General features: G+C 40.9%; 1 protein-coding gene, 1 non-coding gene and 1 pseudogene across 9 annotated transcripts in view; 1 reads left to right on the forward strand and 2 right to left on the reverse strand.

Moving 5' to 3' along the window:
- The window catches only part of tenm1 (teneurin transmembrane protein 1), a 2,430,772-nt gene that overhangs the window by 723,500 nt on the left and 1,691,793 nt on the right, over positions 1 to 15,479 (reverse strand). For all 8 annotated transcript variants that reach the window (XM_087991975.1, XM_087991977.1, XM_087991976.1 and 5 more), the window contains one exon: positions 4,394 to 4,654. In XM_087991975.1, coding sequence (XP_087848101.1) covers positions 4,394 to 4,654 — 261 coding nt within the window. The remainder of the gene's footprint in view (positions 1 to 4,393; positions 4,655 to 15,479) is intronic.
- LOC148148778 (uncharacterized) lies at positions 5,747 to 9,811 on the reverse strand (annotated as a pseudogene).
- Positions 7,795 to 8,092, forward strand: LOC148148779 (signal recognition particle RNA). The gene has a single exon (XR_015758732.1).

Below are 15,479 nucleotides of genomic sequence, written 5' to 3' on the forward strand. Positions count from 1 at the left end.
CTCTATTCCTGATGAAGGGCTTTTGCTGCTCCTTGGATTCTGCCTGACCTGCTGTACTTTTCCAGCACCACTGTAATCCAGACTCGGTTTTCCAGCATCTGCAGTCCTTGTTTTTACCATAGAGACTGAAATGATTGAGTTTGAGGAGTCAACTCATGCAGAGATTGATGTCAGAAAAGAGAGACATTATTAGGGCTGGCCTTGACTGAGCAGCACAAAATGGTTGATGGCTGCCCATGTCTAATACAGTAAAGCATGGCTGACAGAAGTTAGAGGGCTTGGGAAAATATTTGCTTCATGCAGTCTTCACAAGTAGAACAATAGTAGCTCTGTCAACTCAAGGTTACTGGACTGAGATAGAATGAGCAGTTGCAGTTACTGGCGCATAAAACATAGATAAGAACATTTCACACTAATTAGAGCTCTTGAATAACTAAATCAATCTGTTACAATACCAAGAGTAGGTTTTAGTTAAAATTTTTAAGATGATCATAGATATAGATTCTGAAGTAGTTACAGATTGTCTTATACACAAAGAAATCACTAATAGCATTAGATGAAAAGATTCAAAGCCGTCTGACAGCAAAAGCAGCCTCCATATCAATATCAATAAGAGAGTCTATTAATATCATGAAGCTGAGAACTGGGGTGGGGTGGACCATAAGTCTGTCCATCATTTTGTCGTTACTATCAGCAAGTAAAATAATTTGCTGAGGCAAGCTTGAACTGTGTAAAATGCTGTACCAGAAACCCAATTACGAAAGGATCACTCCGTGCTTCTGACCAATAGAAAAGAAAGGAAGAGGGGGGCATGGAGCATGTGTGCGTCAAGTATAAACTGCATAAGTTAAGGCATTCTGAAGCGTTGTGGAGAAATGAAGTTGTACTGAAAATAAAGCTGCAATAAAGGTTATCTGAAACTACCCCATGACTAAGACTCTCATTAGAAATTATGAAATCTATTAGACATTATTTTAGTCACAAAGATGACTGACTGAAGATAGGTCAATATAGAGTCATAGAGTCATAGAAATGTACAGCACAGAAACAGACCCTTTGGTCTAACTCATCCATGCCGACCAGATATTCTAAATTAATATAGTCTGATTTGCCAGCACTTGGCCCATATCCTTCTAAACCTTCCTATTCCTATACCCATCCATATGCCTTTTAAACGCTGCAATCATACCAGTCTCCACTACTTTCTCTGGTAGCTCATTCCATACATGCACAACCCTCTGCATGAAAAAGTTGCCCCCTTAGTCCCTTTTATATCTTTTCCCTTTCACCCTAAACCTACACTCTCTAGTTCTGGACTCCCCCACCACAGGGAAAAGACTTTCTCCATTTATCCTATCCATATCCCTCATGATTTTATAAACCTCTATAAGGTCATTCATCAAGGTCTAATGCTCTTGGGAAAACAGCCCCAGCCTGTTCAGTCTCTCCCTATACCTCAATCCTCCAACCCTGGCAACATTCTTGTAAATCTTTTCTGAACCCTTTCAAGTTTCACAACATCCTTCTGATTGTATAAATCTAACAGCTCCCATAAACAAAAACAAACTAAAGAGAATTACATTATTTCAGAAAAAAATGTGTATTTTGTCTTAATCATATTTGAATGGTCAATTCATCAAGTCTTCATACAATAGCAGCTGAAATAATTCACTTTACTGTGTGAGGGGGACAGGTCATTTTCCCACAGGATTTTCTCTATAAAAATACCAGGTTAATGCTAAATAATGGATGATTTTGTGATTTAGATTTATAATCACAGGAAATTGAATCAAGATGGCTAAACTCTTCTCAGTTAGGATCCTTAAGGACATTAGCTTCTAATGTGATATAATAAAATTTTCATAGCCCAGTAACCACTGAATGCATTGGCATAATTTTTAACTACATGAAATACTTAAATAGCAACATTGTACGTTTGAAGCTTTGGATCTGAATAGGTTTATAATTTCAAAAATATTAGAACAATTTGCACGAATTACCTTTTTCATTCTACTGAGTATTTGATAATCATTTAAATCTTGGAGTTCTATAAATACTTAATGTGCATTTGGATCTATTAAGAGATTATCTAACAAAAAAAGTAGCCTTTTCTAAAAGGAATATTTGAATGGCATTATCATTTACTTAGTACTGCATGAAGTTAAATCGTTGAGAAATTAAATTCTGGAGGTTTGGTATGAAAAGGAAATGCTGCAAGTACACAAAAGGTCAGTCAGCATCTGAAGAAGACAGCTTGACACTTTTCATCAGAATGCTGACAGAATGTATCTATCCTAAATATTAACCTGAACTTTTTTCCATGACCTTCTATGTATGGCAGAATTTTCAGTTGCAATTTCTAGTAATCACAGAACCTCTTTGCCCTTTTTGTTCCTATTTCACTGGAGGAAATAAAATGGTATCTCTTTAATTTAAAACAACTGAAATGACTGAGGAACTTCATAATATGCTGTAAAATTGTTTTGTTCAATGGCAATTGATCTCAAGCACTATCAGAGCCAAGGTGGAAAATTCCTTTGCAGATACACAACCAAATTTCAAACTCTAGTACCAATTTTAAGTTGGGATGGTCATTGTGCAGCTGAAGGTCAAGGTACAGGAGCAGATACCTGCTCCAAACTCAGAAACTTCAGATAGTAAAGATTTAACATCCCCAGCTTCAACCATAAGATCCACTCAGTATCCCATCCAAAACATCTGCAAGTAATAACTGCATGGATGAAGGGCACCGCAAGACCACTGAAGGATTAGCCCCCTATCAGTCAAGTAAATGGTGAGGTCAGACTGTACCATAAAGGGGAGGAGCGTGCAGTGTGGATCATTATGGGTTGTAAAATAGTCAGCTGGACCAGTCCGATTGGTGATTTAATTAGGTTAAATTAATTAATATTCCTGTTAAAATCAGAACTCTGAAGATTACAGTAACACTCAGTCGATATGATTCGGAGAAAACCACATACATTCATGTAGAACTCTGAGCTCAAAAACTGCATGAATTTATGTAAAATTCTGTTATCTCACTTTTTAGATTGGAAACAATCTAAACATCAGGTCATAGACAGAGAACACAGGGGGCTAACGCCTTCAACATATTGTCGAGCTATCACTATTGTTAACAGCTAACCCGAGAATGCAACTTTAAAAAAAAGGGTTTTGTGATTTACACATGAAAGAAGTGAAACTATCACTGTATTCTAACAGATGAAAGGCTTAACAGACAATCAATTCTTCAATGTATAATTTCAGTTACATCACACTGCAAATTTTTGCTATAAATTCTGTGTTACGATCGAGCCCTCCACAATCACCTGATGAAGGAGCGTCGCTCCGAAAGCTAGTGTGCTTCCAATTAAACCTGTTGGACTACAACCTGGTGTTGTGTGATTTTTAACTCAGTAGATAGGTCCCTATGTGTAATGTTGACTTGCATGGCTGCCTGGTTTCCCCAGGTTAAAATTGCCCCTTCTGAATGTTTTGCAAAAATATCTTAGAACAATCTGGCACTCAATTGGCAATGCTGGAAAACACAACTAATTCTTTCAATGATTGGGTATTCAATTGTGCTTTCCAATATCTACTTTTTAACATTGACTCTAATTCACTGTCAAACACATGGTGGTTTCCTAAAATCAATACCATTGTGTGCATATTCAAGTGCAGTACCTGTCCATCCAAATATATTGAACATATTCCACTTCCTCCAGTTACTTACTCAGAAGAAAAGTAAGATGCACAAAAAACAAGTCATTATTTGCAATGAATCTGAGGTATTCAGCTCCTTCCACCTTAATGTTTTCTCAGAAAATCTAATGTTTTCATAAGCAGCTCAAATGTCACTCTAAATCTCAGTCTCCTATCAAATCAATGATAAATATTTCCCTTTGAAATAAACTTAGGTCCAACCAGTGATGTACCACACTTGCAAACATGTTGTTCACAAACATGCTGTTAAAAATATGTATTTTGCTCTTCTGCAAATAGAATAATAGAACTCAAAACTACAATAGAACTTAGTCTGTCATGCATGAATTTATATAACTGATGATAAAGTAAAACAGAGCAAGAACATAGAGATATTCAAGGGATCACAAACTTTGGATATTCAAAATATGAGTGAACATAATATATACATATATCAGCAGAATTAAAACACAGTCCTAACTATGTTAGTTCAGAACAGCTGGATAAGGGCACGAATCCTATTGTCATAATATTCATACAGTGAACTGCTCTGCAACATTAAACTAATCCACGTCTTTCAATACCACTGAGAAAAACTCCATTCTTAACATGCATTTTTAATTGATTTAATATCAACTGAATACATGCCATTGCAAAACAATATTTTACACAACTTAATTTTATTCCTTACCATTTTCTGCATCAGACTTCCTTTCCTGTTCAGTGTCAGTGAGAGAAAGCATTGAATTAGCACGACTTGACAGGCAGGAGCTATGTTCAGATTTGATTTCTCTCATCCACAATCTTAAAGCATGATCTGGAGATGCAGCTCCTTCTGTTTCAGTGTCAACGTCAGAACCTATTATCATTGGGTATCCATGCTGGGAAGGATCACACATGTCAGTCTGATATCCAGCACATAGCACTGGTGGAGCCTCACAGAATTCCAAGGCTGAAAGAAACAAAAGGAGAGGGAGAGAAAGACATACAGTGTGAGAGTTAAATGCAGCTTATTAAAAGAATGCTTCTGAAGACAAGTTAACAGAATAGTATGACAAGCTGAGTATCAGCATTGCTAACTGGAAGTTTTGGAAGACAACCAATACAGTTCAACTGAATAAAATCAGCAATGATCTGGTTTGCCATAAACACATTAACATTATAAAATATACCACTTAAAAATATTTTTTTACTCGTTTAAATATATATGAAATTAATTAATTCCAATATGTTCCATAATTGTAGAATCATGCAACACATTCGGAGGCATTCAGTCCAATGTGCTTTGTAAAAGCAGTTGTGTTGAGTTCTTTCTGCAGACGATTCCGATTTAACCTGATAGTTCCATTCTTGTGCGATCTTGCATTATAAGAAAATCACGCAATTGCTGCGCCATTTAAACTCATGGGGTCAGAATTGTTTTATAGTCAATACAGCAAAGGAAAGTTTGTGTCTTCCAAATAATAGTCTAAATTCTTCAATCACATTAAAACTAGTTCATATTGAAGAAACACATGTTCTCACAGAATCAACTGTACACCATTTTATCTCTAACCTTGCAGGTTTCTCATAATTAAGTACATGTTCAAATCCTTTTGAAAATTATTTGTGAAATCTGCTTCCTTCACACTTTCAAGTAAGCCACCCAGATCCCAACACTCCAACTGAAAAGAATTCTCCACATTTCCCTTTTATACCTTGTGCCAAATGTTAAACCTATGATGGAGCAAATTATTGCAGATGGTGGAATCTGTACTGAAAATAAAATGCTGGAGATCACAGCAGGTCAGGCAGTAACCATGGAAAGAGAGCAAGCTAATTTTTTAATTTCAAAAAATCTTTATTCTTTTTGGATATGTACATTGTCACAAAAGCAGTTTGGTTCTGTAAAGCTGCATATCAAGTAAATTAACATAATATTAAATTTTGACTCACTCCAAAAAATCAAGGACCTCTCTTATACATACAATGCTAATATTTACATATATTTGAGGCACTAAGAGAGTCCAATAACAGTCCTCTATTTAGCTTTAGCAGGAAGACCTCAGACAGTAGTCTTTTCCCACTCAGCCTTGGCAGCAGCTGTCCTGAGATTTAGTGCATCCCTCAGCATGTAGTCCTGGACCTTGGAATGTGCCAGTCTGCAACACTCAGCCAGGGTCAACTCCTTGTTCTGGAAGACCAACAAATTTCGGGCAGACCAAAGAGCGTCTTTCATCAAGTTTATGATCCTCCAGGTGCAGTTGATATTTATCTCAGTGTGTGTCCCAGAGAACAAACTGTAGAGTACAGAGGTACGTGTCACAGAGCTGCTCAGAATGAATCTTGACACAAAGCACTGCATCTTCCTCCAGACCTCCTTTGCAAAGGCACATTCCAGAAGGAGCTGTGTGACAGTCTCAACCGCCCTGCAACTGCTTTGAGGGCAACATGCAGCAACGCAGACTGACTGGGTGTCCATGAAAGATTTCATAGGTAGTGCCCTTCCCACCACCAGCCAAGCCATGTCTTGGTGCTTGTTGGAAAGTTCTGGTGATGAGGCATTCTGCCAAATGACTGACAGTCTGCTCAGGGAACCATGTGACAGGATCCACCCTCTCCTTTTCCCTCAGGGCCTTGAGGATTCTGCTTGCTCACCATTTCCTGATGGATTTGTGGTCAAGGGCATTTTTCTTTGCAAATTTCTCCATGAAGGACAGGTGATATGGAATGGTCCAGCTACCTTGGAGTGTTCTATGATAGTGTGGCCAGTCCCATCCTTTGCTACACTGGGGACAGGTACAAACTCAGTACAAAGTGACACTTGGTGTTTATGTACCAAAGGTCTCAGCACAGGTTGATACAACCACATACAAAGATGGCTATCAGGATGTGGGCAACACTGGACATGTTCCTCCCCTCTCAACCCAGAGTTTTGCATATGGAGCCCCTGCAGGCCTGGTCTATCTTGGGCTTCCAGATGAAATGGAAGCTGGCTCGCGTGACTGAAACTGTGCCGTTTCCGGGAATGGGCCAGACCTGTGCAACATACAACAACAGAGAGACTGTCTCACATCTGATGACCAGATTTTTACCCACAACGGAGAGGGAGTGGTGCTCTCAAAGACCAGTTTCCGTTTTACCTTGGCGAGGTGCTCCTCCCAAGATTTGGTGCACACCCCGGCCCCTTCAAAATGTATTCCCAGCACCTTCGGGTAATCTATCCTGACAGTGAAGGGACTGAACAATTGGTCAGCCTAGTTCCCAAAGATGCTGGCCTTGCTATTGCCTTAATTTGCCATGGTTTCTGAGGTCATGACTCTGTGCACTGACAGCAAATCTGAGCAGAAAACAGTTACATCATTTATGTACAGGGGGGCTTTAACTTGCTGGCTTTCACTTCCTGGAATAGACACTTATCTACTGCTCACATCCTTCTTGACAAACTCAGCAAAGGGATCGCTACAACACAAAAACAAGGAGGAGAGAGTGGGCAGCCCTGCCTGACTCTGGATCTATCTGGAAGTGGAAGAGTGGGTTAGTAAGTTTGCTGATGACACGACGGTTGGTGGAGTGGTGAATAGTGTTGAAGGCTGTTGTAGGCTTCAATGGCACATTGACAGGATGCAAAACTGGGTTGATAAGTGACAGATGGAGTTCAATCTGGAAAAGTGTGAAGTCATTCAATTTGGAAGGTTGAAATTAAATGCAGAATACAGGGTTAAAGGCAGGATTCTTGGCAGTGTGGAAAGTCCATAGATCCCTCAAAGTTGCCACCCAAGTTGATAGGTTGTTAAAAAGGCGTATGCTGGATTGGCTTTCATTAGCGGGGGATTGAGTTTAAGAGCCGTGAGGTTAAGTTGCAGCTGTACACAGCTCTGGTTAAACAACATGGTGTCTGCAGTAAGATCACCAAGTGGGCGGCACGGTGGCACAGTGGTTAGCACTGCTGCCTCACAGCACCAGAGACCTGGGTTCAATTCCTGCCTCAGGCGACTCTCTGTGTGGAGTTTGCACATTCTCCCCGTGTCTGCGTGGGTTTCCTCCGGGTGCTCCGGTTTCCTCCCACAGTCCAAAAATGTGCAGGTTAGGTGAAGTGGCCATGCTAAATTTCCCGTAGTGTTCGGTGAATGGTGTAAATGTAGGGGAATGGGTCTGGGTGGATTGCGTTTCGACGGGTCGGTATGGATTTGTTGGGCCGAAGAGTCTGTTTCCACACTGTAAGTAATCTAATCAGTGTCCACATGGTGCTCCTCGGGGAACCTGGGCGCACCAGGTGTGCTGTAGAGTGCTGAATCGGCCCAGGTCGGAAACGGAGCAGGTCATAGCCCCCGCATTGCTCAGTAGTCGGATCGCGCCTGTGAATAGACATTGCGGTGCAGCCTGGTTAACACAGTGAAACATAGTCCTTTGATATCGATGCCCAGCTTAGTGAGGACACCTGATCGGCACAGTCCGTAGCAGCCCAGAACTCCTGATCTCAAGCAATCCGATAGCCTTAGCCTCCGAGTCGCTAAAGAGGGGTCGGGTAAAGAGGGGTCCAGCGACTCGGAGGCTAAGGCTATCGGATTGCTTGAGATCAGGAGTTCTGGGCTGCTACGGACTGTGCCGATCAGGTGTCCTCACTAAGCTGGGCATCGATATCAAAGGACTATGTTTCACTGTGTTAACCAGGCTGCACCGCAATGTCTATTCACAGGCGCGATCCGACTACTGAGCAATGCGGCGGCTTTGACCTGCTCCGTTTCTGACCTGGCATTCCTGATGAAGGGCTTTTGCCTGAAGCATTGATTTTCCTGCTGCACGGTTGCTGCCTGACCTGCTGTGCTTTTCCAGCACCACACTGATCTAAACTTTGTTTTCTAGCATCTGCAGTCCTCACTTTTGCCTGTTTGATTTTAACCTACTGCGAATCCTCTTGCAAGGATGCCTACCTTGAAGAAGTTCTCCTCCTCTCTCCACAAGAATCTCAGCGAGCCTCTCTCTGTCACTGCAACCCCCAGGTCATCTCCTCTGCCCTGAAGCTCTCCCCAGCCCCAGCTCCACTCCCCAACTCCTTCCGCACCCCCCTTCCCTACCCCCCCACCCCCCCCCCCCCCCCCCCCCCCCCCCTCCACCCAACCACCATTTATCTCTCCACCCTGGAAGCTTCCTGCCTCTATTCCTGATTAAGGGCTTTTGCCCGAAACATCGATTTTCCTGCTCCTCGGATGCTGCCTGACCAGCTGTGCTTTTCCAGCACCACTCTAATCTAACCTCTGGTTTCCAGCATCTGCAGTCCTCACTTTTGCCTACTTGAAATACTGTGTTCAGTTCTGATTGCCTCATTATAGGAAAGATGTGGAAGCTTCAGAGAGGATGCAGAGAAGATTTACCAGGATGCTGCCTGGACTGGATGGCATGTCTTATGAAGAAAGACTGAGGGAAGTACAGCTTTTCTCATTGGAGCAAAGAAGGATGAGAGGTGACTTGATAGAGGTGTACAAGATGTTGAGAGGCATAGATAGAGTGGATAGCCAGAGACTTTTTCCCAGGGCAGAAGTGTCTATCATGAGGGAGCATAATTTTAAGGTAATTAGAGGGAGGTTTAGGGGAGATTGTCAGAGGTAGGTTCTTTACAAAGAGAGTGGTGGGTGCATGGAATGCACTGCCAGTGGTGATAGTAGAATCAGATACATTAGGAACATTTATGCAACTCTTGGATAGGCACATGGATGATAGTACAATGAAGAGTATGTAGGTTAGTCTGCCTTAGAGTAGGATAGAAGGTTGGCACAACATTAAGGGGTGAAGGGCCTGTACTGTTTTGTACTGTTCTATATTTATGTTCTAGAAGATTGGCCACAGTATCATTTATTTGGCTTTTTATCTAATTCTCTGGCTATTGAGGCCTCTGGTTTTCTGAATTCTTGCTTTTTCTCTAGTACAAGACATCACCAGTCACGATCCTGCACTTAAATGCATCCACACCTTCTCAAAGAGCACAACACTACTAATTAGGCTCAGCAAGATGGCAGCGGAGTAGGACTCTTGGCTGGAGCTCATCTACTCTACCAGCTCTTCTCCTTTTTCTTCTCTTTCCTTTCCGCTCAGTGCTTTTCTTTTTCTCTTCTCCTTCTTGCTTTTCCATCTCTTCAACTCCTGAACTCTGGCATGCTACAACTCCTGGCTTCTGGCATCGATTCCCAGCCTCCATCAAGTGACAACTCCCGGCCTCTGCTGAGTGATGATCCCCGGCCTCCTCTGGCACGATGGCCTCTCACAAGAGCCTCCTGGCATGCCATGACGTAGTGACCTCCTGGCATCCCATAGGGGCCTCCCGGCATTGGTATGGCAAATTCCTGCTGTGGCCCCTTCTCCCCGGCTTGGCATGAGACCTCCCAGTCTGGCACAGCGACACCCGAGTGTGGCATATTGCCAGTGCAGTGTGGAGCTCGAGCCTGGTGTGGACTGTAAGCTAGGTGCCAGTGTGGTCTGCTGAACTGAACTTTTATTTCTGCAATGCTGGACATTTTATTTCTGCACTGTCCAAATCTTATATCTAAAGAAGCTGTGTGTCTGCAATTCTGTGTAAATTAGCGCTGTAATTGGTAATGTATAAACTTTTCACTATACTCATTGAGTATATGTGACAATGAACGCTTTTCTGTTTTGGAGACTGATTTCCTATTTTGTCCAATTAAAATATTAACTAGTGGTAGTTGGCCACATGGACAAAGCAGGTTCACAACTCTAGATATAAAATCAAATTGTGTCTCTAAATCTCAGGAACACATATGCCTTTTCAATAACACCCTTAACTCGTCCTGTCAACGTCAAAAACTATGCAGGAAAAAAATCAATTTCATCATTCATCGGGTCAAAACATATGTTTCAGCTTTAGGAATTAAAGTTTTAACTATTGGTAAGATGAGGACAGTTCTTTGAGAAATGGATAATCAACTCAGAGGTAAATGAAGTTCAAAGATACTTGAAGTTTAATCTAAACTACACTTATCTTCAAACCCACAGGTAGAAGTGTAAACACAGAACAATGGATTGCCTCGTGATGAACCTCTTGGTAAAGCCAGGATGTTTATTGTGGTTTCATTATTCATGAGATGCCAGAATCAAGGACACATGTTGAAGGTAGTCTGATTCCCCTCCGTTTTCAAAGGGAAAAATCACAAAGACACCTTAAGTTGTCTTGGAACTGTGACTTGAAAAAAGTTCTGGGATTTACATATTAATCATCGAAACCTGCATCCCCATTCTTACTGATTAAAGACTTAACAGCAATCTAGGTTTGTTCAATATTTGGATCATGTATGACACTTTGATCTTTTACTATAAATTCTGTGTCCTACAATCCTGCCCCATTAGTTACCTGATGAAGGAGCAGTCCTCTGAAAACTTGTATTTCCAAATAAATCTGTTGGACAATAACCTGGTACTGTGTGATTTCCAACATTGGCCATATAGTCCAACACCGGCACCTCCACATCACCCCTCCCACCCCAGTTATACTCTCTTCTTCCGTCGAGCAGAAGATAGAAGTGTTTGCATACAGGTATGAATAGATTCAAGAACAGCTTCTTTCCTGCTGTTATCAGACTCTTGAACAGACCTCTAATATGGTAATTCTGACTTCTCTCTCTGCAGCTATAACATTGTATTCTGCACATTTTGTTCTGCTGCCCTAATGCATTTTGTGTGGTACTATCGGCCTGAATAATATGCAAAACACTTTTCAATGTATCTTGGTGCATGTGCCAACAATAAAATCAATCAAACCAAGTAACTCAAATTAATTACATTTTTGTTTTAACTAACCAAAATCATACCATGTTGCCACAAGTAAAAATGATGCAGGGTGGAGTCCCAGTCAGAAGCATTTATCATTTAATTACCTATGTAAGTTTGCTTACAGAAGCAAATGGCTCAGTTAACGACAAAGAGATTTGATGAAGGAAAAAATGCTGGAAGGCTTACTCGAAGTTTTAGTTAGTGGAAGGAATCTATAATAGTCCTCACTGTATTTGATGGGAGAAACCAATCCAGCTTGAATAACCAGTTTAGGAAGAATTGCTTGGAAGCTGTAGGAATGTACTGTCAATAAATAAACCAGGCAGGCTCAAAGTGAGGCCAAATGACTTGAAGAGTCCACAGTTATAAAGTCTTTAAAGAAAACAAAAAGATGATTCAGATAAATCCCCACAGAATTTGTTCTTCAAGAAAATTGGAAAGGCAAATCAGGACAGGACTTATACACTTCATGGCCAGGTCCTCGTGAGTGATGCTGAACAAAGATACTTTGAAGTGCAGGATCATAGTTCTTGGAGAGTGAAGTTGGATAATGAAGGAGGTGTGTAGTACACTTGCCTTTATTGGTCAATGCATTAAGTATAGGAGTTAGAGTGTCATATTGTGGTTGTGCAGGACATTGGTTAGGCCACTTTTGACATACAGTGTTCAATTATGGTCTCCCTGCTATAGGAAATATGTTGTTAAACTTGAAAGGGGTTCAGAAAAGATTTGCAAGGATGTGGGAGGGTTTGAGCTATAGGGAGAGGCTGAACAGACTGAGGCTATTTTCCCTAGTGTCAGAGGCTGAGGGGTGACCTCATTGAAGTTTATAAAATCATGAGGGGTAGGGATAGGATGAATAGCCAAGGTCTTTTCCCCAGGATAAGGGAGTCCAAAACTTGACAGCATAGGTTTAAGGTGAGAAGGGAAAAATTTAAAGGGGACCTAAGAGTCAACTTTTTCACACAGAAGCTGGTGTGTGTATGGAATGAGTTGCCAGGAGAGGTAAGCACGATATCAACATTTAAAAACTGTCTGGATGAATATATGAGTTGGGTTAGAGAGATATGGTCCAAATGCTGGCAAATGGGACTAGATTAATTTAGGATATCTGGTTTGGATGGATGAGTTGGACCGAAAGGTCTGTTTTCATGCTGTTCCACTCGATGATTCTATGCATAGCTGAAATTCTAGGGGTCTAATAACCCATTTTTGGATTGGTCATTGGAAAAGTGAATGAACTGCAACATTTCTTATGACAAGTAAATATCTGGGAGCTGGGCATGGATGTTAAGTAAAAAGCAAAATTGAATTCATAGTAAACTATATTGTTAAGTTAACCATACTCATGTTGTTTATTTTTAAAGAAAATGGACAATAAGGCTCGTATCGTCACCTGTAAACATTGAAATTATGCTCTGTGCAAGCAGCTCCAAATGATCTATATTAACTACTACTAATTAACTGTTCCAATATTGTCACATTCCATAAACACATCCTTGGCAAAGGTAAATTCAGTGAAGTTGATTGTCTCACAAGTAATCCTAGCAGCAGGAGGAGAACCCCAGCATTTAGCTGTAACAGAGAGAGGAATAAGAACTTCCACATCCAGCTTTAAGGTCTTAGCAACTATGACTAAAGGATAACACTAAAAGAAATCCTGTTTCTGTGGGAGCTTGACCTTACCCATTCAGGCTGCTTCTATTGTTCCAACTTTAAAAAAAAACAAGGTCTCTTTACTGGCTTTTGAGCAGACTGCTCAGCACCTCTGTCTGAACCTTTCTTCATTTAAAATAAAGGACAAAATATACCCATTTAACCTATGGCATCATCATACCGTTCAAAACTTGTTTGGAAAATGGGACTTCTTGCTTTTCATGTAAAGAAGCTCCTTGCTAGCCAATCCTCATGGTTTTTCCAACATTCTCTCTACTGTTCACATTACTCAAGGACTGGGAAGATTCCGGTAGTGTGGAATAGGTGGCCAAGGTGAATGAATACATCTTGAAAGACCATCCTATGCCAACTTGCACATTGTTCAATGTACCACATCACTTAACTATCAATGGTTTGGGTCAGTCAGGGCTTGGCCTAACATTCACAAATTGCTTCTAATGGTAACAGTCTCACTGCCACTCCTCATTGCACCCACAAATATCTAGCTGTTCATTTATGCTAACAACAACCAGGCATAGTCTAACACCAATTTCATTCTCTTCACTGATAATGTAGCACATAATTAAATTAGCAGCACATAACTAATGGGCACACCAACCTCTCCTAAGCCCTTCAGACGAGATGGTGCTGCACATCATGGCATTGACTGTGACCGATTCTGTCGCAATAGATGTTGCTGAAGAAGTCAGCATGCTGATGGATGAAGTGTAAGCTCCTTATCATGTGACCATTATCCTTGTGTTTTTGATTACACCTATGTTCCCTCACCTCAACACTCTACTGCTGATCTCATGGTGTCAGACATCCAAGAATTGTGGTTTGCTAGCCACCATGATACAAGAAGGACAAGAGAAAGCAAGATAGTGTGCTTGATCTTGCACTTAAAGCTAGCAGTTCAGATAGTGGCATCATACACATCTTTGAGTTACACTGGGATTGAAATGAGCAAAAGTGAGTTACTCGGCAGGATTGAACTAAATCTTGCTGGGAAAAAGGATAGGATAGTATATGCACCAGATCACTGGACATCTAAGCCCCAGAGGAGACTTGTTAATGAGGATTCAGATGAGAACTTCAGTGAGAACAAGAGAACATTGACGAGCATTCACACCAACATGCTTGGTACATGAGGAAACACTCAGACAACTTTCTGCCACTGTCAAGGAGAATGGAGGATTTCAGCAGAAGGCTTTGTACAGAAAGTGGAGCCCACCTTTTCCACTCTGGAAGTGGTTGGCACCTCCAGGATAACATCAGCAGCTGAAAGAAGTGAAAATTAATGGGTTTGTGAAAATCATGCTCCTAAGGCATTGTTTACTGGAAGAGTAAACAATACAGGGGAAAGCGATACTTCTGAAATGAACTTGAAGAGTTGTTACACTACTTGTATATTCTATATCAACAGTGCACCAGTTATGGAAATGGTCGACTTTGTTGAATATGGGTTAAAGAAGGTTAATATTGAGGAACACGATAAGCATTAGGCATGACATCCTATGAATCTGTGGGACAGAACACTTTAGGATCTCAAAGGAATGAGACCTAACGTTTGTCCTCCTCAAAATCATTGTCACAGTATTTAATGTATCACTAAGTTGTAATCACTTGTTAAAATACAAACTACTATATCTTGTTAACTATGAGAGACTCTTCTGAGACCAAAACGTGGATGCCTCTGCCATATAGACAAATCAAGCCTGCAGTTTCTTAAAATTAAAGTGGATGTTGGCAGGAGTCTTTCTCATAAGCAGCAATTCATACAGAGTAGTGAGTTGGCATACCCATACATCATGTTACACGGCGGTGCAGATTTGATTTGACTGCTTGATGAGCAGCAGTATGAGATTTTCAGACTCACCTTTAAGTCACTGACTCATACAGTACAGTCAGCGACAGTGAAAAACTGAAGATTTACAAAGAAATCCACATGGCAAATCTTGTGAAAGATGAACATAGGAGTGAATGGTAAATGCATTTCAGACCTTGTAAAGGGCAGACTGCAAAACGAGAGTCAGCAATGTCCTGGATACAGAGATTTAGTAACTTCAAAGCAGAAACAGGCTGCATCACAGATGGTCTCTGTGGGATCAGTCCCAAGATGGAATTCAGCACTGAGTTAACAGACATTGAAGACTGTGCAAGTAAAACTTCATGGATACAGAAACAGGGGACTATATTCAGTCTACAGTAAAAATAGGGACTATTCATTCGAGCCTCAATAAAAGTAAAAAAAATATTCATTTATGCCTTCTGGCATTGAATTATTCAAAAGAAACTTAATTAAAGTGAAAATTGTTTATTGAATATGCAAACAATGGGATGCATCGAGTGAATAG

The sequence above is a fragment of the Chiloscyllium plagiosum genome, unplaced genomic scaffold (genome assembly GCF_037043375.1).
Source record: "Chiloscyllium plagiosum isolate Xiang-an unplaced genomic scaffold, Cpla_swu_hap1 HiC_scaffold_11, whole genome shotgun sequence".
NCBI classification, from domain to species: domain Eukaryota; kingdom Metazoa; phylum Chordata; class Chondrichthyes; order Orectolobiformes; family Hemiscylliidae; genus Chiloscyllium; species Chiloscyllium plagiosum.